We start from the raw sequence: 24,683 nt of genomic DNA on the forward strand, positions 1-24,683 counted from the left end.
AAACACGAACAAGAAAACGCGTTGCTATTGAATGGAAGACTTGTTCTTTTGTTAGCCGCACCGTATCCACTATTCGCGTATGATGTGTTTCTCTTCTCCACCGCTCAAGGACGAACTCTCGGGACGTCAGCAAATCAGTATGAATGGACGCCGTACGCCGGTGCATCGGTGTGCGTTTTGCGTTGTGCTACACACGGACTGTAGGAACGATCTTATCTCACCGTACATTGTGCAATCATCTTCCCATCGTTCGTGATACACATTGAGATGAGATGCTAGACATGGTCGAGAATGAAGAAGGAAAGAAACGCTCGCTCCATACATAACTACACCTACCTCACCTACGCTTACTAGCAAAGAGGAAGCTGTTTAATGTATTGTGTATCTGTGAAAAAACAGCTTCCCATTCCTTTTTTTCCCCGGAGATGCTTTTTAATGCACGTGAAATAGAGGAAAATTCAAATAGGCATACGAAGTCTGGGTAGACAATCCCTGAGCGAGTTCCATGAAGTTGCGCAGTGCATTGGTGCGGGCGTAGGATAGAGCCTGTGTCATCTACACTAGAGCTGAGGTTTGGTAATCGAGCTCAAGAAGATCGCTCAAGAGAGATAGATCGCAGCGATAGTAGTGGGTGAAGCGTACGGGACACAAATGCAACTGTGCGGCGCACCTAACCAGAGCAGCAACATTTAGAAATAGCTCCACTTTACCAACCGTCGAGCGAACGAACGGGATGTACGTACGGCACGAATGAATCCTGCCGCTTGGGCCGGAGCGTTAATACCGAAAAGGATTCTAATTTAATCAGAGTAATGAATTCCATTTTTGTGCTGCTCCATTTTTCTCAGCCCAGGTTGCTGCCGCACGATACCACCCTCCAAATAGTAGCATCCTTAGCCGAGCTTACGGGCGCCCCGGTCGGAAGCGCTGCCTCCGGGGTTTTGTCCGGAGCTCACAGGCACCAAACGTTTAATTAACATTATTGCGCCCCGGTGTTATTTTCCGAACTGCGCGCAACGGAATGAGCTGTTTATACGAGAATGGATTTTCTATGAGCAGGGCAAATGCGGATGCGGTGGAACGGTCCACGGGAAAAGGGCAATGCAATGCCACGGCTAGTTTTCCAAACGGTGCCGAGAGTGGAAAATGATGGTAACTGTCGCTTTAGCCTAAAGGGAGAATGGATGGGTTGATGGGTGGCTGGGGATGTGAGAGGACGGCACAAAAGCTCAAGAGCCGCGGTCGTCGGGGTCGTCTTGCCTTTGATAGCTTGTGGCTTTTGCCGGCATGCGAAGGCTCCAGGTTTTCCGGGCGGAAATTCCGGGCGGTTCGGGCCGCTGGGTATTTTCACGTTCCTGTGGCCTATTTCTTCTCCATCTCGCAAGCTATCTAGCTTATCACGTGCAGTACGGAATTGTGCCCTGCTCCCGCCCTTCTGTACGCTCCAAACGGACAAAATTCTTGGTGGGAGTCGAACGAAAGGTGAAATTGAAGCAAATGGTGAAATGAAACCGGGAGGAATAGGAAAGAGAACAAAAAAAATGAATTCGCAACGTCCACAACTAATGAAAGTAATGCTTGGTGACCAAAGTTGGGAACCGGGGAATTTGAGGTGGGAAGTTTTCCCTCAGCTGTGAGCGTTTGTGCTTCGTGCATTCGGGACGATCGGGGACTAGGGCAATGGGTATGCAAGTGTAGTCCGATTTCGCTCCGACAGATGATAATCAATTTTCTAATTTACAATCAATAAACTGCCAGGAGTGGGCACATGAAGTGGAGTTTGTATGGGCACCCGGACGAGGGTACTGCTGCTCGGACGAGCGGGGTGTTATTAAATATATTCCGGGCACGGGAAAATAGCTAATTTCGTTAATCAGGTAAGCTTAGATTTCATCTGAGTTCATTATTAGATTCAGTAAAAATAGCATCTAACACCGGTAATACTAATGTCGTTTTTTAGGTTTTTGTATGTTTTTATCCTCATTCGCTGAATGATGTTTGATGTAAACTTTTTTTAAACAATTAATTCGATTATATTGGAATTCAATTTTACACCGAAGCTGTGGTAAAAACGTTTGCTGGGTTTGAAGCTAAAGGGTACTTCAAACACAAACTAACGAATGAACTGTTTAAAGTTGTATCAAGTGGAAAACTGCGCATCAATCGGGCCATCAGACGATAAGCAGTATGAAATATTCATCCACCAACTATTGGAGCTATCTCCTACCATGTCTCCCCTCACGACTGTCTCATTCTAGCGAACCGATGGTACAACACTTCAAAGTATCAATGATGGTTCCGTGTTTCAGCGCACACTTCAAAAAGAATAATCTCCCACTCGGGGCTGGTACACTTCAGTTTGTCGAACTGACACTTGATGAAGGTCCTTCGTCGCCTTGCTCAATCTCACGAACTCACGTTCAATGGCCTGCCCGAGCACGGCACGGGTACATTTCAGTCACGCAAATTTCAAATCATTCGGCTACAAGTGACTTTAATGACTTGGCTGACGAGACTCATTAGGGGAATAATTACTTTAATAGATTGAAAAGGTAATTGACTTAAAATTATCAGCCAGACGGCGATGGTACTCGACCGGGGCGCGCTGAAGCTGTGGCACAGTACTTGTCTTTTATATTAACAGTAGATATTAGATGATCAGTAAGTTATTGAAAGTTTCTGTATACTGTGATTTCTAAATAACGAATTATTGAGATTGTATGCAATAGTAAATATCTTCTAACTATTTGTTATTTCATGTTACTTAACATGAAAATATAAGACATATAACACTTCAAATATCCTCCAACGGATAAAATAAATTGTTTTGGGAAACATTTTACTAAGTGACAGATAAAAATGGTTCCCCAATCGCTTTATTGACCATGAACTCATCAATGCAGAACATTATCCGAGCAACAAGCACAATATGGGCCAAAATCTATGGTTAGACAGCAGATCACACCGACGTTAGCGAATGATAATCGTATAAATCGGCAGCGTGATAAATCGTACTCTCCGGAGCTACCTGCGAATAAGTTACAAGGTATAGTAATGAAATTATACATTACATGGTCAGGTGCAAAATGGTGGCGCTTTAGATGTTGTCCGAAAAGAGCGATGAACATATTGCTGGTGTCGTTACAGAATCTGGATAAATAAAGATTTTGTAAAACTTGATAATATTCTGCTTCGGTGCTTAACTCGCGTGACTACATTTGCGAAATTGTGCTCTTCTATTTCGTTCGTTTGCACCAAAAAACACAAGTTTGTTAACTGTTCTTTGCAGTCATTGTTCACGCATTTTAAAATGGGATGAAAGTTTGTAAGTAATAAAAATATAATCAATTCCCATAAAACGCCTTCCAGCTCATAATTCTGTTCTCCACTCCCAGGAGCAGAAAAGTTTTTGACAAATTACACCAAACGCACATCCTTCCGGTGACTTTTCGTTTCATCGGTCGAGTGGCGGTTGTACCTAAACGTGCCGGTCAGCCATGGGTCGACGGTGAGTGAGTGACTGGGCAAACGACAAGCTATAAATTTATTAATTGAATTGAGGTACCCGTTGTGGTTATTAATATTTTATAGTTCATTTAAAATGCTCTGCAGTATATTTCCAGCGCTGGTGAACCGCAGCACGAGAACTTATGAATTTTCGGAAGGTGGGATAGCACACTAGGCGGGAGGCACAACGTGCTCAAAATGATGCCAGGTTCGTAACGATTGGCGCTAGGTAAGCGGAAGGTGACGGCTTTTTGTGGAGCATAAAAACAAGCGCACTGTTTCGGCTGGATATTCGATGTAAAATCTATTTGCACGGCACAATTGTTGAACTTTGGAGAGTAGTATCGATAGCTTGCTGCATTAGCATATTGCTTTAACACAAGGCTTGCGATAAGCGGGACTAACATGCTGTTTGTTAAGCAGCCAGTTTTCGTACACCACATTTCCTCGTGTGAAATGATGATATGCGTGATGAAAGCGTTTCGCATTGTAAATACGGTCTGCGTGTGTTGTACCGAAGCAGCATGTCACTTTTACAGGAATTTACGATGTGAAATGTCCGCCCGTTTATGAACCGTCCTATCATGATGTGCCATAAAAGGAACGGTGGGAAATTTGATCAAAGTTTCAGTGACCCAAAAGGTTGTTGTGTGTTTCAGTGAAAGAAAAGAGAAAGACTGGCCAGAGAAAAGAGAGTTACAGTACGGAATAAAAAAGAAAAGGATGGAAAAAGTGCTGGACGCATCCTATCGTCAAGGGTATAAGTATTTTAGGAAGATTTTTACTGACATTCTCGACGATGGTGTGTATAACAGATTCTACACTCGTTTGTGACCCTTTTACCCCAGTATGTGTGTGTGTTTCTCGCTGTGTGTGTGTGTATTTTTATGAGCTTGACTGTTGTTTGACGGAGGACGATAAACAAAACCATCTGGCTGTAAAACACTAAATGAAAATCTGTTTGGTGTGATTGCCAAGATTATTTAATTTAGCGAAGTGCAAAAGGGGGGTTAGATTGACGCTTTGCTGAAACCTCTGAAGAAATCATTCATCTAGCCAGCGATTAAAGTGAACCATTAATCCTGCCAAGCTGTTGGCTTGCGTTGGTTTGTTGCAGAGAGAGAAGATAAATATGAGCAAAAATCGGTCTCTCTGTTCCATGGCATATTTAATCATTAAAATCGATATGAATACTTAAAGTCATGAAACGTTTGAAAATTTCCCAAAAATCTATTTAGAATGCTTTCGTTTTGAATTTCGTAGTTTAGCAAATTGATGTACCATTGCAGCCAACAAAGTGATAGAGACAAATTTCCTTCATTTATGTAGCAACTATGTAAACGCCAACACACGTTGATTCTGACAAATTACAAGCGAATGAAAGGAAAGCAAAGAATCGAACAAGCGTCGCCTAGCAGAAGCGTTGAAAATATGGCCCTCACATCCATTTTCAATCACACGGAGGAAGACAACCGGGTGAAGCAAAGTAATGAAAGAAATTCCTTCGATTAGACGCGCACTGCTGCTGACAGATGTTCTCAATTTCAGAAGTTATCAAAGCTCGATCGATTTGCCAGCCGCTAGAGCTGGAGGAAAGAAATAAATTGTTCCTGCATGACCAGCACGGCGACACCGTCTCACGGGAAGTAGCTAAATTGCCTCAGTAGTGAACTTTAAACGTGTGTCGTTAAGCCAGTGTAGCATCATAATGGGGCTGGATTGAACTTATGCTTTCTCCCATAATTCATTGCGAAGTAAGGTAAGGAAGTTTTATCTGGCGACTAATGTCTTAAAACTAACTCCATTTGGGTTAACATGATTTCAATAATCGGCAAAAATGAATCACTGAACATATTAGTATTTGATCAATAAAAAATATCAATGGTATAATATTCTGCTCTCATAATAATATTTGTGATACATTCTTTCTCTATTTGACGAATAAAAATATAACTTTAATACTGTCTAGTCCTGTCCAACCGAGCTTAGACTAAAACATTCTTTACAGTTGTTGTTAAAAAGTGCTGGTAGTGGCATGAAAACAATGTTATAGCGTATTTTCATTTCAACCGAATACGCACTGAAAATTTCAAACAAACAAACAAGCAGCCGTGGAAAAGGTGTTTTTTTTCGTAGTCACCTCCAAAAGGTGCAACAAATACTAATTTGGTAAACATGCTATATTTTTATGATCATTTTAGCTTTAATTCGAACATGAAAGAAAACTAATACAAAAAAGATCAAAGATTAACGTGAATGTTACTTTCTTCACTCGACGTGGCACATGCAAGAAAAAATGAAACAGCATTTCATCAATGGTATAAATGCCAAATATTCATTCGTTGATCAAAATAATAATAAAAAAGCGGTATTGATACTGATTAATTTTTGTATTAATTTAGAACGGCCAGTCTATATTGATTTGCTTACCCGATTGATACTTCCGTTATTGCGGCCATGTTGCGCCAGTATTGTGGGTTGATATTTTTCTTAACTTCACGTGTACTAATAGCACCATAAAATGAATGATCGCGTAAATGAAGCGCGTATGGTAATACGGTTTTGATCATGATGTTTTGATCATGTTGATCTATCAGATGTAAGGGGAATAAAAGGAGGATATTTTGGGAATAACGAAAAGGCGATTTCTACCAGCGAAACGAAACTGATCTCTATTCACGAAACAAAAAAGAGCAACTAGCAGAAACTAGCAGCGCAACGATTCTACCTACCCGGGCCAGCAAACCCGTTCGCTTACTAACACTGATTTTAAATCAGTCAAAGCAAATTTAAAAAATGCTCTGAGAACGAAATGTTGGCTGAAAGTATTGGAATTGGATTGTATGGGCGTTTCCTACAAATTATCGATGTACTCAAATTAGTAATACGAAATAATAGTAACTGGTGGTGTAACAAAAGCCAGAAATGACAGGCCTGAACCATTTGAGGTTGTTGTACTAATAAAGAAGAAGAAAATGGAAATACTTTTCTTGACAGTATTTTTAACCTGATTTAAGTTTCGAAATTACGGTCTTTCAAATGGTACAAAAAGATTGATTCTATAAGTAAAAGAAAATTACTGATTTTTATTGCTCCGCACTTATAGAAAATCCATTGTTTTTTGACAGAATCAAAAATTTGGCCTGTTTAATTTTTAAAAATATTCTAAAAATATAATTAAAAACAAATTCGACTAGTTCACAGACCATTTATAGAACTAATGGAGACGCCCGGTATGTTTCATGCTTTCGTCTCATGGAGACGCCTGGTACTTTAATCCGGCCTAAAGCAACTCGCATCTCGGAGGCGCATGGTGATTATCGTAATAGTTTTATAGAAAAACGAAAATTTCTGATAAAAATTCCCATTACACATTGAGTGAATATGAACCAAATGAATGTACATAGTGTAAATTTAAAAACAAGGTACATTCGACATTGACATCAGGAGATAAAGCATATTGTACATGTATAGGTAAAATTTTCGTTTTGAAATGTTGAATCTTATTCATCATTATATATATATTATATATATATAATATAAGGGCTCTTCGCCGACTTGCTGTATGCTGTGCTTGATTTGTTAATTTAATTTTGTTTCTAATTCAAGCAATGCAAACTGACACGAATTGGAATTGCGAAATGGTTTAATGAGGTTTATCGTGAGCTATTTTGTATACGAACAATAATAAAAGTAATGGATGCTCTGGCTGTAAAGCGTCATTCTAGCATCTCTGTATTGTAAGTTATCTTTTCTGAAATCAGGTAGAGTATCGTTGAAATAAATGTCTTCCAACCAGAAAGGCGTACTTCACCACAAACACAGTAATCATTCATCATTTATGACCTGCTCACAAAGGACCAAAACGATAGTTAAGAATCTCACGATCTTGTTGAAATGATGAAATTTGGTTGCAGGATACTAAACGTAACAATGAGCGGTAAGTGGGAAGATGTACGTCAGAAAAAGGTCTCCGTTACACGATGACACACCTGTTGTTGTTGTAATAGGCTTCCAGCATCGGCACAGTGATACCTCAAGAAGCAAAAGTAAATGAACTTCTCCTGGTCGCTCTGCCGGAGATAATGTGAAGGTAAAGAATAAATGTCGACGAGCTTTCCGTTCTGCCGCAAGCCTAAGTTAGCCATGATGGCTCACTGTCACACGGTTGGTCACGCAGATTGTTATTACGTTCAGATCCAGGGGGAGTTTCGGTAGCAACGGAGCGCCGTAACGAATCCGGGATGATCAGAAGTCTAGGTTCCGGTGGCCGCGCTTCTGGAGCTATAAAATCTATGAAAGTTTATTTCAAGCAAAAGTTTTGCTCCGGTTTGGACGCCGGTGCCACTTCTTGCTGGTTATTATCATCTGTACTGCCCTCGGGCGTAATAATAGGATTATACATAGCCCAGCAGTCGCCATCAGTAAAAGCCAGGGCGGGCATGAGTCTCGTTTAGTATAAGATGCGGATTTCACTCTTGTGCTTTTCCGTCTTTTGTTAGCGCTTTCTTCACTGGGACACGGACCAGACCGGCCCATCGGGAAGAAGGATTCCTTTCCTGTGAAGTGAAATGCAGGAAAAACCACAAATCCGGACGCACACTACGCTACGTTCGTCGCCAGCAACGGCGGGTGAGCTAATGTTTCAGAAAAGGATTATGACAGCTTTCGTCCACTTGGATGCCGTTTTGCAGAGGGCACTTTACACAAGCAGCCTTCAGAAAACTCGGAGTGTCGATTCCAACTAAGATGCTGGTGCATATCTTGAATGTGTAGCTCTTTGGGAAGCATAATAAGTCGGTCGATTCCAGTGAACGTGCGGGTAATGTTTGTGAGTTCGTTTCACGTCGTTCATGGTATTAAAGCATACGAAAGTTGCATTTTCTTATGGTTATTCAGAACAAGTAAAGCTTACAACTCACACCGATTGCTTAACCGTGAGTGTTTATCGAGGCAAATGATCCGTTTTGAAGATGATAAAAGAGCAACAATCATATGGTTGTCTAAGAAATCGGGTTGCTTTGTTGTGCAAATCGTTACGTTTTGCGAAGTAACAAATACACTGTTTTAAATCACCCTAACATGGGTTTCAATTTTTTCTTACTTTCATCAAAGCTCTGGAAAGTTGAACAGTCTGAGTAATAATCTTTCCCCAAAATAATGTGCACTTGCTGAAGATCATTCACATATCGCTGCGAATAATGCTGAAAAGAAACCGTAATGCACATAGACTAATGCTAGGGCACAATAGTCCCAGAACAGAAAGTTTTGTGCACAGCTAGCGATATTTTAAGATGTTCATTGTACTGCAAGTTTCATTCATGTTTCTAGTCGAGTCTTTTGTGAGCCGAGCGGTGTGCCACGAACGAAAGGTGCTGACGATTGAGGTGTGAAAACACAAATTAGTTCACAGTTGTTCATCTAAAAGCAAACGAACAAGCATGTGTGAAAACGGTTGCCTACATTTAGGCGCAAAAGAATTTCTTGTAGCTAAAGTTCTGGGAGTTCATTGCGACTGCATGCGAGCCTCTCTAGTAGTTGCCGTAAATGTTGCTTTGCTGCATGCCTAACAAGAGTTGCTACTTGCCAATGGTAGAGATGAGAATGTGTGTGTGTGTGATTCGTGTGTTGCCATGTTGCTTAGAATTGCGGGTTAGTACCGACAGCACACTCCAACCGTGCCCAGTCTCCGCACGAACGTCATCTACGGTAAGCACATTATCATGTACGCAGAGCAAGATGACGATGATGAATGCTGATAGAACGTTGTGAACACGCCAAAGCACTAATCCTCCTAGCGACATCCTTCGGGTGCCTCCCACAGAAAGTATCCATTGGGGAGCGCTGCGATAATGAACCGACCGGTCGTAGGAGTTGCTGTGACAAAGATTGCTTTATTTTATCATGCATTACCGAGGGTGATTAAAGCATAACATCCGGTCTGGGCTGATGTATCAATCTGGGGGTGTTAGCCGTACTAGCTGGTTGAATGATATTAACCCCTAACATGGAAAACATTGTAGCTTGTTAGGAAATGCCGAGATTCAGTGCGTCAAACACCGTAGTAAGGTAGGAAAGCTTATATGGGGATTAGTTCTGAAAGGGATTCATGGTTTTGTTGTTTTTGTGTCAATAATTTGAGATTGTGGTTTTCTTTAAAAATGATCAACAAGAGAGCACACCCAACATGCTTAGGAGGAAAATAATCTATTTAGCGATGGACTCTTGGAACAGTGGAGTAATGATGGATCATCCGTTAAATACGTAACGAAATAATTGATAATATTCTGTAATTTGAATTATATCCTACCTTTCCTACGTATATAACCTCTTCCTTCTTTTTCCTGTAGTTTGAATAAATGTTGAACAACTGGTGAATAACTGGTGGATACACCACATGCCAGGCAACATACATGAAAATAGCTGCATGAATTATAAAAATTTTATAATGCATACGTTATTAATATCTGCTTACAGGAGGAATGAAATGTACGAAACGCAACATGAAGCTTAACAAATTTCCTTCAGAGTAATAAGCCATAACAATTGCCATTGACAGCAATTTCCCTTGACCGGGGTTACGTAATAAATGAAGGTTCCCTCTTCGAATACAGCACATTGCCACGATGTTCCAATTTTTTGTGTGGGAGCAAGCTGTTCTATGTATTTTATATTTGGTTTTATGAAACACGAACAATGTGAAAAATACTACGCAAAAGTGTGAAAAAACATCCCCCAAATTTGCATTGCATAAGAAAACCACCCCATCGTCATAATTAATTTGCTTTACCGCACCTTGGTGTTATCGGTTTTTTATGGCTTCTTTAGTAAGCAGTTTGCAAAACGATGCGCAAAGAATCTGACAACTGGCACTGGCCTGTTTTCCTGCAGCGGCTAAATAAAAGTTTTGCACAGCCACACTCATTAAAACACAATTCACTAAGAAGTGAAACCCATTATCGAATATTAGCGCAAAAGCGGCGGCAACATAATTCATTGCTTTCACTGCGACAGATTGGCACAAAAAGTCGGAGCCAAATAATAAAACATGGCCGGTACCGAGGCCGGCAAAAAAAAAAGCAAACAATCTCGCACACTCACAATCTTCGCACAGGGCACACAGTAGTGCACGGTGGCGGTTGGCAAGAAGTTAACCACAGTTAGATGAGTTTCTTTCTCCACTTCGGGCCGGAATGTGATTGGTTGGCGCTTTGGGGACAAAAAAAAATCCCACCACCTCTGGAGACTAGCGACGGGTGTGTGTGTATGTGTGTGTGTGTGTGCTTTTGTTGTTGTTGTTTTATTTCACAAAGACGATGACAGGCGATCCGCGTGGCTCGGGGAAAAAGTAACCAACGGCGACGACGATGCTGTTTTCATAAGTTCACAACGAGGTCAAAATAAATTAAATTTCATCCGAAAAGTGCTTCTTGTTTCGGTATAATTTGCAAAACGCAGAAAGATTGAAGGAGCCAAACGCAATTTGTCCATTATCGCATCAGATCGGAAAATCCTTATCATCGTTCCGTAAGCACTGAAGCGCTTCTTAACCGGGTTGACCAGGACCCGGACCCGAAAGCGCTCACATGCGCTTCAGACCGCATTGTAGAAGGGAACCCGCGTATTACGCAAACACCGAAAGCGATGCTACCGAGTGCCAGCAGAATAAATTATGCATTCTGACATTGGCAGTGTTTGCTAATTAGCATAAATTATGATTTATCGCGCTCTGTGTTAATTGCCTTCATTTACGACGGATTGGTGTGGATTCTTTTCCTGCGAAGCGCATTCATACGCCCATTGTGGTTTTGTTGAAATAAAAAAAAACCCCCAAGCGATAAAAAAAGGAAATTTGTTTACTTGCGGAAAGGCATCTGTTTTAGTGTTTCTTTTTTTCTTTTTGTTCCCCCCCAACGAACTGTTTGATAAGGAAGAGAAAACAATAACGTAGATAAAAAGTAGCTGGTAAGCGCGGGTTTTGTTGTTGCTTCATTTGATGTTAGTAAAAGTTGCATTCCATTAACCCGCTTGGAGCTTTACCTTTTTACTTTTTCTCTCCCCTACACCGCACCCATGTTAGGCACGGTATTTCAACGCAACGGTGCGCGCGGTAATAGTGTGTAAAATAGTCGGTAAAGTTGAACGGAAAGTGTACGGCAAAACTTTGCCACTTACCTGCAAAGCGTTTGGCCAGGTGCAGCTCTCGGGCGATTTTATTTCTATTTCCGTACCCGGTATGCTGATGTCCAGCGCATCCTCGGTACTTGCCGGGCACAGGTTTTGTTCGTTTGCATCTGTATGAATAAAGAGTAAACAAGGAAAAATGGATGAAAATTTCATATTAAAAGTTTTCAAAATCCAAAGGTTAAAAATCACATTCCAATGATGGTTTTTACTGTGTTGACTCGGTTTAGTGCGCTTCCTCTTGCCGCTTATTACGCCATGCTTGTCACTCGTCAATTAACTGCATTTCAACGATGCGAGGACATCAATGTTGAACCAGCAAAAAAGCACAATGCACTCGTACAGTTGACACATTTTTTGTATGATCAGAACGCAGCAACAAAAACCAAACCGCACTCAGCACGAAATGATAAACTGTAAACTGTAATGAAACGCTCTGTCGAATTGAATTATTTACTAATTGGATTACACGGGCATAACATTTACTCCAAGATAAACAAGAACATTTACCCGAGAAAAGAAGAGTTTGGCACAAAACAAACAAACAGAACAATGCTTCCACCCGCTTGTATCCAGCAGCGACTGATCGAAAAACCACAAAATTTCCCCGAGCGATCCTACCGTAAAGCTGGGTAATATTTTATGTGCGTAGCGGTGCAGAATGAGTAGCCGTGTGTGTTTGTATCGGTGCCAGTTTGTTGGTGGTGGCAGGACTAAAAGAATGAAGCGTACAACAACAAAAAAATGGTAAAGTATACCAGCGAAATGGGTAGCATTTGCTTTCCGGACCGCTGCATCGTTGCTTTATGGCCATAATTTGTTAATGCTTCTCAATTAGTTTCCGCACGTACGGTTGCCGGATCGGTTTTCGATTCCGCACCGAGCTGGACTGACGATGGTGGCGTTGACGACGACGCCCTAAGCCGACGGTCTTGAAGAAGGTTTCCCGTACGGAGCTCTACTGCTGGCAGGCAGAGGCATATAAATCAAAACCAGTAAATCCGATAACGAGCGTCTTGTGCCGGGCGTGCCGGTTTTTTATACGGAATCGACCAAATCTCCTACGCCCGGTTGGTTGCTGGTGCTAGCCGGCGAGCACCGCGCCGAAAAAGCTTTTTCCTCCTTAATCAACCCAAAACGCTGAAACACAATCCCATCGATACGTAAATGGTGATAAATGTTCCTTTAAAAAGATTGCAGCAAATTAATTTCCGACGCAGAGTCGATTTTCCGCTAGACTTTCTTCGGACAGCTGCGAAACCGGAGCGGCAGCAAAAACGCGAATGTATTGGGATGTTGGTTGGCCGGCTGAACAGTTGCTGGTTGGAGAAAATGAAGAATCCAATCGCAAAGTGAACACCAATAATTAGTAGGATTATTTAATTATTATATTACGCCAACCGGTGCCTGTGTATGTGTGCGGTCACCATGAGGCGGAAAGCATATCGGGACGAAATTGCACTTTTATGGCCATTGTTTCGTGAATCATTTGCCTCAATATTCTATGGCATACGTCGTGCAGGGATTGAAAACTCAGCAGTAGCTTCATCTCGCTGCCAGTTTGTTTGATTGTAATGTGATGATATTTTTTACAAAAAAAAGTAGGATAAAACGGAAGTCCTGGATATTCAAAGCTAAAATGCAATCAATTTATGTGAGTAGCATTTTACAAAGGTCATTGCTTTCTAACTGATAAATGATTGATGGCTTTTAATGAACTGATACAAATAAGACATTGAAACACTGTTTTGTTTAATCTCTTGAATGTTAATCAAGTATTAATAATGCATCGTTGCCTTACCACGCTTGCTCTCGCACTCACACTTACAGTCAGATAGCTGGGGCTTTAAAAAAAGGATCTTTGATAAAACTAAATGTTGAAAATGTAAAGTAAAGTTTAGATTGGCAATGACTCGATTTAAGCTTTGAATATTTGTCGTAGAATGAAAAGTTTGGGAGAAAATCCTCCGTTTGCGGTATCCAAACAAAAATCTCTTGGTCGCTTGAGATTGACAGTTGGAAGTTTTAGGTTAAACTTTTATCTTACTCTGTTATCTATTGGCATGATAAGCCAGGCCAGACCGAACGACCTTCTTATGATACTTCTCGATGTAGGCGGCAATTTCCTGAAGACATTTTGTGACCGTATCTGATATCATCGTATCACCCCTCAAGGGAAGTACACCTTCTTTCCGGCGACCGTCACAAGTTGTAGGATTTTTTTCGAAAACCTGGAGAGAGAATCGAAAGCAGATCATCCTTTTGGTGTAGGGCGTCATACTTCATACCAACCACCACCAAGAAGATCTCTCCTCTTAATCCATTCCTCGTAGCAATATTTTTTAAAATAGGAACTACTCTTCCTTATCCATATTTATCAGATACAGCATGTATAACGTAAAACGTATGGCTATACTGCTTAGATTTTCTTTAACACTTGACAAGTACACTGAGATCACTAGGCAACTTCAACTTTAACCAACTATAGATTTTGCTATTTAAGGTTATGCCTGCAGTCAAGATGCCAATACAAAGCTTCTGTCATTTCATCCGAGTATTTCCTCACAATTGTTTCGTGCCAGAGCGAAGATTTGTCTGGTTCGTTTATTTACACTTTGCCGCAGATCCTGAAGAAGATGAAAGAGATGAAACTTCGCTCCTTTCTTTGATTCACTGACCAGGGTGAAACTATGTACCGAAATGAGTTGTTTCGGACTCCCGGCTGGACCTATATTAATGGCAAAGACTAACGTCACATATCGGGTAATGATGGTCAGGAGACTCTGAGGTTCCTGTGTACCATCAAAATACTAAGTCATATACGCACTGTGTACAAAAAAGGAGAAAAAAACCTTCTGAGTTTTCTGCTGAGTTTCAGAGCTAAACATATTTTGTGTATTTTTAAATACTACTATTATGTGTTCTTGGTTATGTGGACCAGGTATAGGACAGCGTATCTAGATTCTTTTCGGGGCGGGTCGACTCTATTAAAATGTGTATAATTAAATAAAATATACCTAAAAGATCAGTTTACTTTCTTTATTCAAGAAACGAAGCTACACATTGAATAAGAGCTCCAGCGAATATTATGACTGCAAAGATGATATTTTAAACAAAGCATACTTCCAGCATCTCATTAAATTCGCCAAACCCCAACACATCTCTATCAACAGAGATTGGAAACTTCTTCGAATCGTTCTGGATGGATTAATATTGTGAAAAGTGTCAATCGCTAGTATTGGGCGGCAACTTCATAAAAATCGCGTCAAGTGGACTGTTGCCAAGTGTTACACTCAAACTCGTCAAAGTGCTCCTTTACTTCACGATGGAAAAGGGAACCATTTTGAATGAAGGACCGCAGTCAACGGTGACTGATTTATTGAAATGTCGATGAAAACACTTTCCTTGAAATTGAAAACCACATCACCCCCACGGACGGAAGCATCACGATGATGAGCTCGTCGCTCGCTGGAACGGCTTCACGCCAACTGCGGTTACGGTTTGCTGATAATGACAATTTCGGAAAGCTTGGAGGTCAAACTGCTAAGCACTTTTTTGTACTTTGTGCGGCCGGTTGAAGGGCATCGCAGACAAAAGCGCGCTCTCGTCGTAACCAGCCATCGAACTTTGCTACTTCGCGCACGAATAAGTTTTTAATTAATTTCCCATTATTCATTCAGTGTTTTCGATTGTTTTTGTGCGAGCAAGTTTTGAATGGTGCACGAAATTGGCAGGAGCCTGTATCGACAGACGCGCTCGCTGATTACAGCAGACTTTTCAATTTCCATCGCCCCTGAGCTGGCTGGGGCTGTGTTGTGCCTTGACGAAATGATGCGGGTTGCGCGAAAGAAAAAGCATGCTTCACGTTTCTTGCAAACCGAGATCCGATTGAAATGGTTTTGGAACTAAACAATAACTTAACCAATGAATGGGGTTTGCCAAAAATTGATTGATTATGCGTGAGAATACAAAAAACCGATAAAGTTGCCCTGCAATGTGTGGTATGTTGTTGCAGGCATTAGGAGATTTCAATCGCACGACTCGGTTGGTAAAATTAACTAGAGCGACTGGTTCATTTACTACTTGGGTTATGGATAGACTTAATTTCGAGTTGTAGTTGATGTAGACTATTAACTGATCGTGAAACGAGAAGCCCAAAGCTCAGGGTATCGATACGCGGGTAAACCGAAGATTTAAAAAAAATTCTTTGCAATTCCATGTGACATTAATAATATTTTGTGTTAAGAAATGTGTTTAATTAATTTTAAACATGGATGCGTACTAGGAGAGAAGAACCAGATCAAAGTAATCGAAATAGAAAAGTAGCCTTTGTAAGTAGAAAACAAATACTAAACATTTCATATTCATACTATTAAATAAAAAAACTGTTTTTTTATGCCTGAACAGTTACAAACTGTTTAGCTTGACCTTGAAATAAGGTAATACAAAAACCACGCAAGATGCACACGAGTGGAATAAACCTTGGACATCTTCATCAACACACTATATGAGCTCGTACGTTGCAATTTGTTAGATAATATCTACTTACCACCACTCCGACCATACTGTGCTATCTCGATCGAGATGCTCGTGCCGCGGGGACAGCTTAATGTGACAAGCTCTCGATCACAGCCGGCCCGTTGATATGTGCGCAACGTCCCCGAAAGTAGCGCTGCAATAGAGAAAGAAAAAAGATAGTAAAAAGACGGAACCGTTGCACGAGGATGGAATAAAAATCAGGATGCGGGAAACAAAACAACAACAAAAACCGCTTGAGTTGAGATGCGAAGATGGGAATAAACTGAGCGTTTGTCATTGTGTTGGAAAATGTTGCTCAAAAACATCGGTACGATAGTGTGAAAGGCATCCATATTGTACGATACGCCTGGCAACTTGGTAACAACAGGAGGGCAGGGAAATGGTACGTGTTGGAAGCAAAATGGAGAAGAATAAAAACCGGAGGACGTGTACACTTTGGCAGAAGACAAAAGATGTTTTGGGATGAATGGGAACCTTCATATTATCACATTAATTTGTCTCGACACTTTCCCTTCTCGGAGACTGATTAGGATCGAAATTGAGTTGGTAGTGCTGACACGGGGCTGTATGGTGATGTAATTCTCTGTTTGTGCGTGTGCTTTACAGACATTTGAATAATTTTGAAAAATGATCAATGAGTGCAGTATCGTAAATAACTTTCAACCACTTGACAGCATTAAACTGCGAATGTCTAACAAAGCCCGTTAAGAATATAGGTTCAGATTTGGATAAAAGCAATAAAAAGCATTATTTAATGAATTTCCTAAAACTGAGCATTTGCAATTTGTGTCCTAGAGAATAACCAATTAAATTCTAAGCGTTTATACTACAAACAAAATGATTCATGTAAATAACTTAAGAACTTTGGAGAGCTTTTTCTTTTCTTTGCAAGACGTACAGTGTAGAGTACTGCTTCCCGCGTTACGATGCTGTGTGTTTCTTCTTTTTATTTATCGACACAAGAATCTCAAAAGGTCTAGGCCTGCCATTGCAGGCTTTTTGTGACTTTATTTACACGCAGCTGGATAGTCAATCCAATGCGTACGGGGGATAGGTCCGGATGGGTTTTTAATTCGGTCCGTTCGTCTGAAGATGCCACCGGACCGTCCCATCATGCCACCGGGCTGTGTTTCTAGTATCTTCAAAAAACCTTTGTAGCAAGTCATGGCATAAGAATATCATTTGAAATTTATATACATGCATAAACCAGATCCTTCGTGGATCCTACGTCTTTAACCGCTATGTGCAAATAATTAGGAATAAAATCGCTCTCTTGCTTCTTGACCACCGAACCAACCAGACGTACGTATAACTCGAAATCCCAACGGCTCTTAATCCTCCAAACCATCATAACATTTTCAACTATGCAAAACATGAGGCTGAGGCTGGCCGAATGCAATGCAACATCGGATACTTGAACGCAACACAGAAACATATTTTCCGGAATGTGCACTAAATTGCATTTTTCTCGGGTGAATAGTGCAGAAAGTTGCCGTCATTCTTCACCTAGGCGCGCATGTTTTGCATCGGTCCGAGTTGCTTCAAACATTCTATTAGGGTGGATTTCTATTTGCAATTGTGCTGACCGCAATCTTTGAATATTTTCTTCTGTGCACCACAAATTTATTGCTACTATCTTGTCGCTCTAACATTGACAGCTTGGTATTGGAGTTCCTTGTTAAGTGTATTAATGAAGGAATTTATTTTATACTATTTTGTTCCTTTAGGATGTATATTGATCCCCCAGGAGTATAATATTTTCATATCGTTACCTTACGTTCATACGTTTACTTTATACGTTGCTTAAACCACATAATGAACAAAGCACAATACAGATTTGTTAAAGAGCAGAAAATTGAGCACCATCGCAAAAAATATCAAAAAGAATCACGATGCTTTAAGGGCTTCATTGTTTGAAAAACAGCATTTTTCAAAGGCACTTCACGGTTATCAATAAGGATTCAGAAAATTATTCCTGGTAAAAAAACTTTGCTACTTAACGATTATTATGAAGTATGGCTTTAGGTGCGGCTCTTGCTATGAATGGTTTTTTTAAAGCATTACCATCAATATTCAATCGGCCGGTACAAGAGTACTCAATGCGTTTTGTGAAATGGGTCGTTGGTGAAACAAAAATCTAAGCCGATTAATGCTACCGTAAGGTAAGCGTGCGAGAACAATCTTTACAAGCGACTTTCGGTTTCCAGCAATGGCTTCGGTTTTTTTTCCGAAACAACTTGGTGGAGATAAGGTTATTATAAAACTTTTTGCTCGCTTTGGATTTTGTCTTCGTTTTTTTGCTTGTTAATTAACTCTCTTTTCAACTTTACTCGCTTCTCCATTCCATTCTTATACAGCGTAATGTACTGCCAAGCCTTAATATGGCTTATTTGACTTAGATGTTCATCACACAACCAGCATCTTTTCGTACAAGCAGCCTAGACGAATCTCTTGTCGATGAAAGAAACTTAACATGTTATTTTCATCTTGTTAAAATTACATTATTTCGAAAAAAGTGCAATCAAAATATATGTGTACCCCTCAAAATGATTCCCCAGCAGTTAAACATGAAAAATAGAACGAAAGTGTTCCCTTCAATTCAAATTTGATTAAATTAAAGTTTATTGCACACGTCACGCAATGGTTTTGGGTTCTACGAATCATTCAAACACTTAACCGCCTATTCGAGAAATTAAATTTTCACAGCTTCTGCGCTGACGCTTACACCGGTAGTACATGTTAGACGGAAGTAACTCGTACCATCAAAAAGATATCTGCCGGATAACGTTGTAACGATAAAAAAGGACCATCAATGGCCACCAAGAAGACACAAAAAAGTACATCTTACTTTCCTTCTTTTGTTGTAAGTATGCGCTCGAGCGCTGATAAATCACTGGCAACGAGTCGGACGACGCTGTAAATTATATGCTCCATTTCATATAACTCCTCTACCGCCAAACCGCTGACCTGGGCGAAGTGTGAGGACACTTTTCCAAAGTAACGGCCAAAGGTGCTAACAGTTTTGAACAAAAAAAAAATCGTTTGCAAACAAAAGTGATGCTCCAAACGGGAATGGAAAAAAGATAACCAACAACAACAACAAAAAACAGACTATTTGACAAGTACATGAATCGGTGGTAAGGCACGGTACAGTCCGGACATTCGCGTGAAAGGTGGCAAAAGATGGGGCTCCGAATTGAAAGCGAGCGAACGAATGATAGGGAAAAAAGTGCTTTAAAAACAGTGAAAAACTTCTGAAAGTCATCTCAGGAACCTTTCCATAGCAGTAATAGCTGTGTCATCTCGCCGAACGCGGCCAAACCGAACGCGCCCTGTTCGCGCCATAACAACGGCGAGAAAATTTACCCTCTGTCCCGTGTCTAACGGTCCACATCGTCACACCGCACGCCGCTGATTGGTAGAAACGAAACGAAAAGTTGACCCAAGTATTCCAATATAAATTGTTTCGCAAACAGCGCCGTGCAAGGTAGCACCAACACTTTTGCTACCTTCGGGCGATCTTGTCTGCTTTCGGGGAGGCCGTACTTTTTTTTTCGCTTCTCTTAGCTACTTTTGGCAGTGGGACGTAAAGCTTAAACTGGGGTAGGTTGGTTGGTTGATTGGGTGTGAAAGTAAATTTATATACGATAATGCATCCTAGCGGAGCGCCTGTGCCGCGGGGTTTTACCAAAAGATGGCGGGCATCTTTCGCAAAGCCGTTGGCCAATTACTTTTCGAGGAGAGCTTTGACTTGAAAGTTGTTAAGAAAATGGCATCTTTTTACACCGCTCATTTTTGGGGAAGATTATGTGGAGCATACTTTGCAGCGCTGTGGTGGTTGTAGTACTCGACATAAATATTACAAAATAGATGCGATATATTTCACAGGTTTTACACCACGTTCCTGATTAGATAGTACAATCTAGTTTATTTTCCAGCTAAGAGCTAACACGGAGCATTGAAGCTTGTTACAAAAATCTCAATTTTTATGCATTTATCAAAACCTTTTAATTAACAGAGATCATCAAACTAAAATACTGACTGGCTTATTGAAGACATTCTAACTTTAATTTTTGCTTGAATGCAGGCTAAGTAAATAATAAATGAGTTTTTAATGTCAATTAATTTAAAAAAAAAACATTTAATCAGCTCAATTGAATAATTATTTCGATTCGTAATTGGAGCTTGTTCCTAGAATCCACCGTAATGGCACAACAGAAAAGTTGAACTTCAAATATTGATTGGTTAATAGATCAAACATATTAAAAACAATAAGAAAATAATCGTTCTTCCCAGTTCATAGAAGAAAATGACTCCCTAACGTTGTAAATGGTTTTCGTGTTTATTTTATCATTAATGACCACTGTGACCTAACCGTTCCAGAATAATAAAGACAGTGTAACTAAGAACTAACGAGAGAGAGAAAAAAAAAAGAATTAATTCTATAACTTTGTTCAACAAAGACATACGCTCGTTCTTGCGATAATAAAAACAAAAACTTTATACAACGTATAGATAGTTCTACTTATCTCTTCAACTATTCCTTTACTTAAAAACAAATTAGTTGATTTTTGGATATGCTTCGCACTTTAAACATTTCCGGAACGTTGCAATATTGTTTATGATTAGTTTTCTGACGATTTCTATGTTTTACGTATTTGTTTTATTGTTATGTGAGCAATCTATGCTAGATAACTTAATTATCCAATTGAACTACTTTAGTATTTGAAATATTGTTTGGCAACATATTTTATCAAACATTAGTTTTCATTTTATTTATTGCTTTCTTTTCCTAGCATTAAGCAAACAGATTTTATCAATCTGCAAACAGAAAATATATTTTGATTCTGCATTCCACATGCTGCTGCTGTAGTTGATAAAACAAACACTTCTTTCGCAATTTCAATGTTCCAACTTTGTGTCCCATACAGCTACTTATTCATTCCCGACCACCACAGTGTACCACCGTCAGCTTGGAATAATATTGCTCGTTCAGCAGCTGTTGCAGAACTTCTTTCGGTGAAATTTGTCCTTTCCGTACCGCCTACCGGCAGCGAGGTGCAAACTGTTCAGCACCCAAACAGTGTTAGCGTTACAGCTTGGCGCGTGTGATGTTATTGCATTTTCACACCCGACTCACACTGTCGCCGCATCATATTGATCGTTAATAATTTGTTTAGCCGAGAGTGAAGCGGATTGCTTTTGCAGTTAAATACACTTACGGGTTTGATTTACAATCAATAAATTTAAATATTCCCTCACAAACAGATAAATAACGACCGTTTGATAAGATGAATAATAAGCAAAGTATTGGCAGCATTACTTTCAGCTGCAACCGTTCCATTACCCTGATCTGTCGTTCGCGTTCGAAGTTACTCAGCATTCTGGTGCAGAACGGTTGATTTATATATTGCCTTTCGTCCGTTTTGGTTTTGCATGCCTTTCTTCACACGTTTCCGAGGGTATGCCCATTTTTCCGTCTAACTTTTTACGGATATGTATCAATTTAACAAACCGTCTTGCCGACAAACATCCGCTTTCCGCAATTCGCATAACGCGCTCATCCGGCCCTGGGAGGAGGATGTTTTGCGTTCCACGCTTCAGCGCGTGAGGTGTCGATTATGCAACCCAAGCACCGAGCATCGAAAGGGAGGCGCAAAATTTGAGGCATAAATCAAACATTGAAAAATCTCACACAAACGCTTGCCAGCACGCTTTGATGGGCGCCATGGTGCAGAGACGTGCGAGCGCACCCTGGCGGGAAACGTAACCGCTTCCTTCTCAACGTGTGTGTAAACGGAAAGCCCATTTCCTTTTTGGTCGGTGCCGGAATCGTTTGGAATCTTTGTTTTCGAACGCACGATTCTGATTTGTGGCAGCAAAATCAGTGTGAGAAATCGGTTTCCGGTTTTTCAGTTTTGGGCCAGGAAATGGTTGGCATGTTGGCTCATCACGAGCGCCACGTAGTTCGATAGTTTCGGAATGAGTGGTTCGTCGGCTATTCGTTAAGTCGGATTTGTGGTGGCTGTTTTTATTGGAGGATCGCAAGACCGTGCGTTATGTTGAGGAGAACGAAATTGGGAACGTTTTCTTAAGCGGATCACAACCATACGCACACACGGTCGTAAAAACGTTCGATCGTTCGTTCGACATGCGATTAGCATTAGCCACTTGAATAGCATATGGATGTCACCGTGCTGGGGTGACAATAGGACAGAGAAGCGTGACTTATGGCGAAGTCAGATTAACGGATAATTTTAAAGCACATTCGAGAACCCTTTCCCGCGATATGGTGTCAGAGATAGAGAACTTATTCTTTACAGAAATAAATGGTATTACGGGGAGGCAAAACGCATTACTAAGTGAACTAATGAAAGATAAGTTAAATGAAAAAACGTAAAAAAGAGGATTGTCCTTAGGCAACTAGAGTCGTACGAGAATCCATATCCCTAACCTTACTTATTTATAAAATAGTATCGCGATACAATCCGAGATAAACGATTAGCAAGCAATCACCTTTTTGTAAAAAGTTTATCAATACTGTACAAATATCCATTTGTGATGTTATATTTGTTCTTGTGCAGCAAATCTTAGTTGAGTATATAAGAGAAATAACCAACTTACTGCTGTTTTATTAGATCAGCCTCGAATAATCATTTGAGCTGATTGCACGAAGGCTACAATGTGTAAGTGCGTATCTCGCCCAGCAACAAGCCCTTGGTGAGAAAAAAACTATAGTAATAGTTAAAATATTTCGGTATGCATGGTTATTGAACGTGCAAAGGATCAAGATATGATAACAACACCAAATTATCCACATGCCATACCAAGATAACAGTGGCTAAAATTTACCTGAAAAATCTTTAAGTGCAACAAAATAACGTACTCCAAAAGCCTTACCCATATAGGACAGAATAAAACATTTACAATAATTCACACAATGATGATATCAGTTTACGAAGATATTGTACAACTTTAGACTGCTACAAACTAATAACTACACGTGCTCACTGAGACATTTCCGTGTAAAGAATTGTGTTACAATGTTTAAAGCCACTGAGATACTTTACTATTTCTTTCCAAATCAAAACATTTTGTTGCTCTCCGCTTCCTTTGTGTATAATCGTTTTTTTCCTTCATTTACATTCCCGACCAAGCCACACAATATCGGTGATGAATTTTCGCTCCATTCCGGGGACGTCTGACAACGGCGAAATGGATGCCACTGTCGATCGAAACCCGGTGCCCCAATAAAGCCGTAACAACGGCGAAAGATAAATTTAAATCACTTTGATGCTTTTGTTCAACGAGCATAAACGTTGCCCTAGATTGTTACGTCTTCGATTTACCGACGATGGAAAACGAACGGAAGACAATTTACCATCGCTATGTGACGGGCAAATCCGCTGCCAGTGTCGTGCCGGGGGAAAAAACCGTAACGGGAGCCAACATTGTTTTCCAAATGGTATCCGATCCGCACCGTAAGCGTTGTGATGCGTACGGCTGATCCGCGAAAATCATCAATTTCGTTCCACTACTTTTTCACACGCATCCGTTCTTTCGCGCGCGCTTCAGAAGATGTTTGGGTATACCATCGAGTTCATATATTTTTCGAGGAAAAGGATCGCGTGTGTATGTATGAGCTTATTTTTCGTGAAGAGCAAAACAAAAACTAGCTCCAAGAACTTTTGCCCACGATGTGATGATCTAAAGGCGTAACAATCCACCTCATGAATCATTCATCCAATAAGTTTGGTGAAACTATTACATGCTTCATTAACGGTTCAATATCCGGCTTCGTGTGGAAGATGCGGAGAGCAGATGCTGAAAGGACTCTGGCGATGGTCCCATTGCTGGGTACATTCTTTGTTTAGCGCTTAAACTTAACTTTACACAAACAATATTATGCTTTTGTTGAATAAAACGCTTAAATGCGATGTTGCTGGAGCATCGCAAATGTTCACACGTGTTTGTGTGCATTGTTGAATACGTTCGTTAAGCTTCCGATTCATGGTCTCTATAAGCTATGTATTCTATAGAAATCAAAATGAAATCACAAGTTCGAACAAAATGCATGAAAAACACATTGTTCCATCTTTTCATAACTGGACTTTTCACACCAGTACCGACATTGCAAGACCAGTGCAGCACTCAGGGTGTAGAGCTTAGAGAATACTTGCCCCACCGATGAAATGGGACGGAAAAGTTAGTCTCAAATGAAGGTTTCTTTTATTTGCCAGTCCACTATCATTTTACTCCATTTGCCTTGCCTGCAACACTCATGCGTCCCATCCGATTTGGGGTGCACCAACTCTCTGAGATATTGCCACGTCACCACACTGTGTGGTTTTGCTGCTCCGTTGTTCCATAACACAACCACTTTCACCGATGGAAAGTTTAGAGTTTGAGGGTTTGATTTTACTATTTGTTCATGTTCGTTTCACTTTCGTCTT

At 40.5% G+C, this 24,683-nt stretch overlaps 1 protein-coding gene across 1 annotated transcript in view; it reads right to left on the bottom strand.

Moving 5' to 3' along the window:
• LOC128719645 (protein eva-1) overlaps positions 1 to 24,683 on the bottom strand; it is a 69,712-nt gene that overhangs the window by 31,683 nt on the left and 13,346 nt on the right. The window contains exons 2-3 of the mRNA XM_053813273.1: positions 16,241 to 16,363; positions 11,683 to 11,801 (exon numbers count right to left, since the gene is read on the bottom strand). Coding sequence (XP_053669248.1) covers positions 11,683 to 11,801; positions 16,241 to 16,363 — 242 coding nt within the window. The remainder of the gene's footprint in view (positions 1 to 11,682; positions 11,802 to 16,240; positions 16,364 to 24,683) is intronic.

This window comes from Anopheles marshallii, chromosome 2, assembly GCF_943734725.1.
Source record: "Anopheles marshallii chromosome 2, idAnoMarsDA_429_01, whole genome shotgun sequence".
In the NCBI taxonomy this organism is placed as follows: domain Eukaryota; kingdom Metazoa; phylum Arthropoda; class Insecta; order Diptera; family Culicidae; genus Anopheles; species Anopheles marshallii.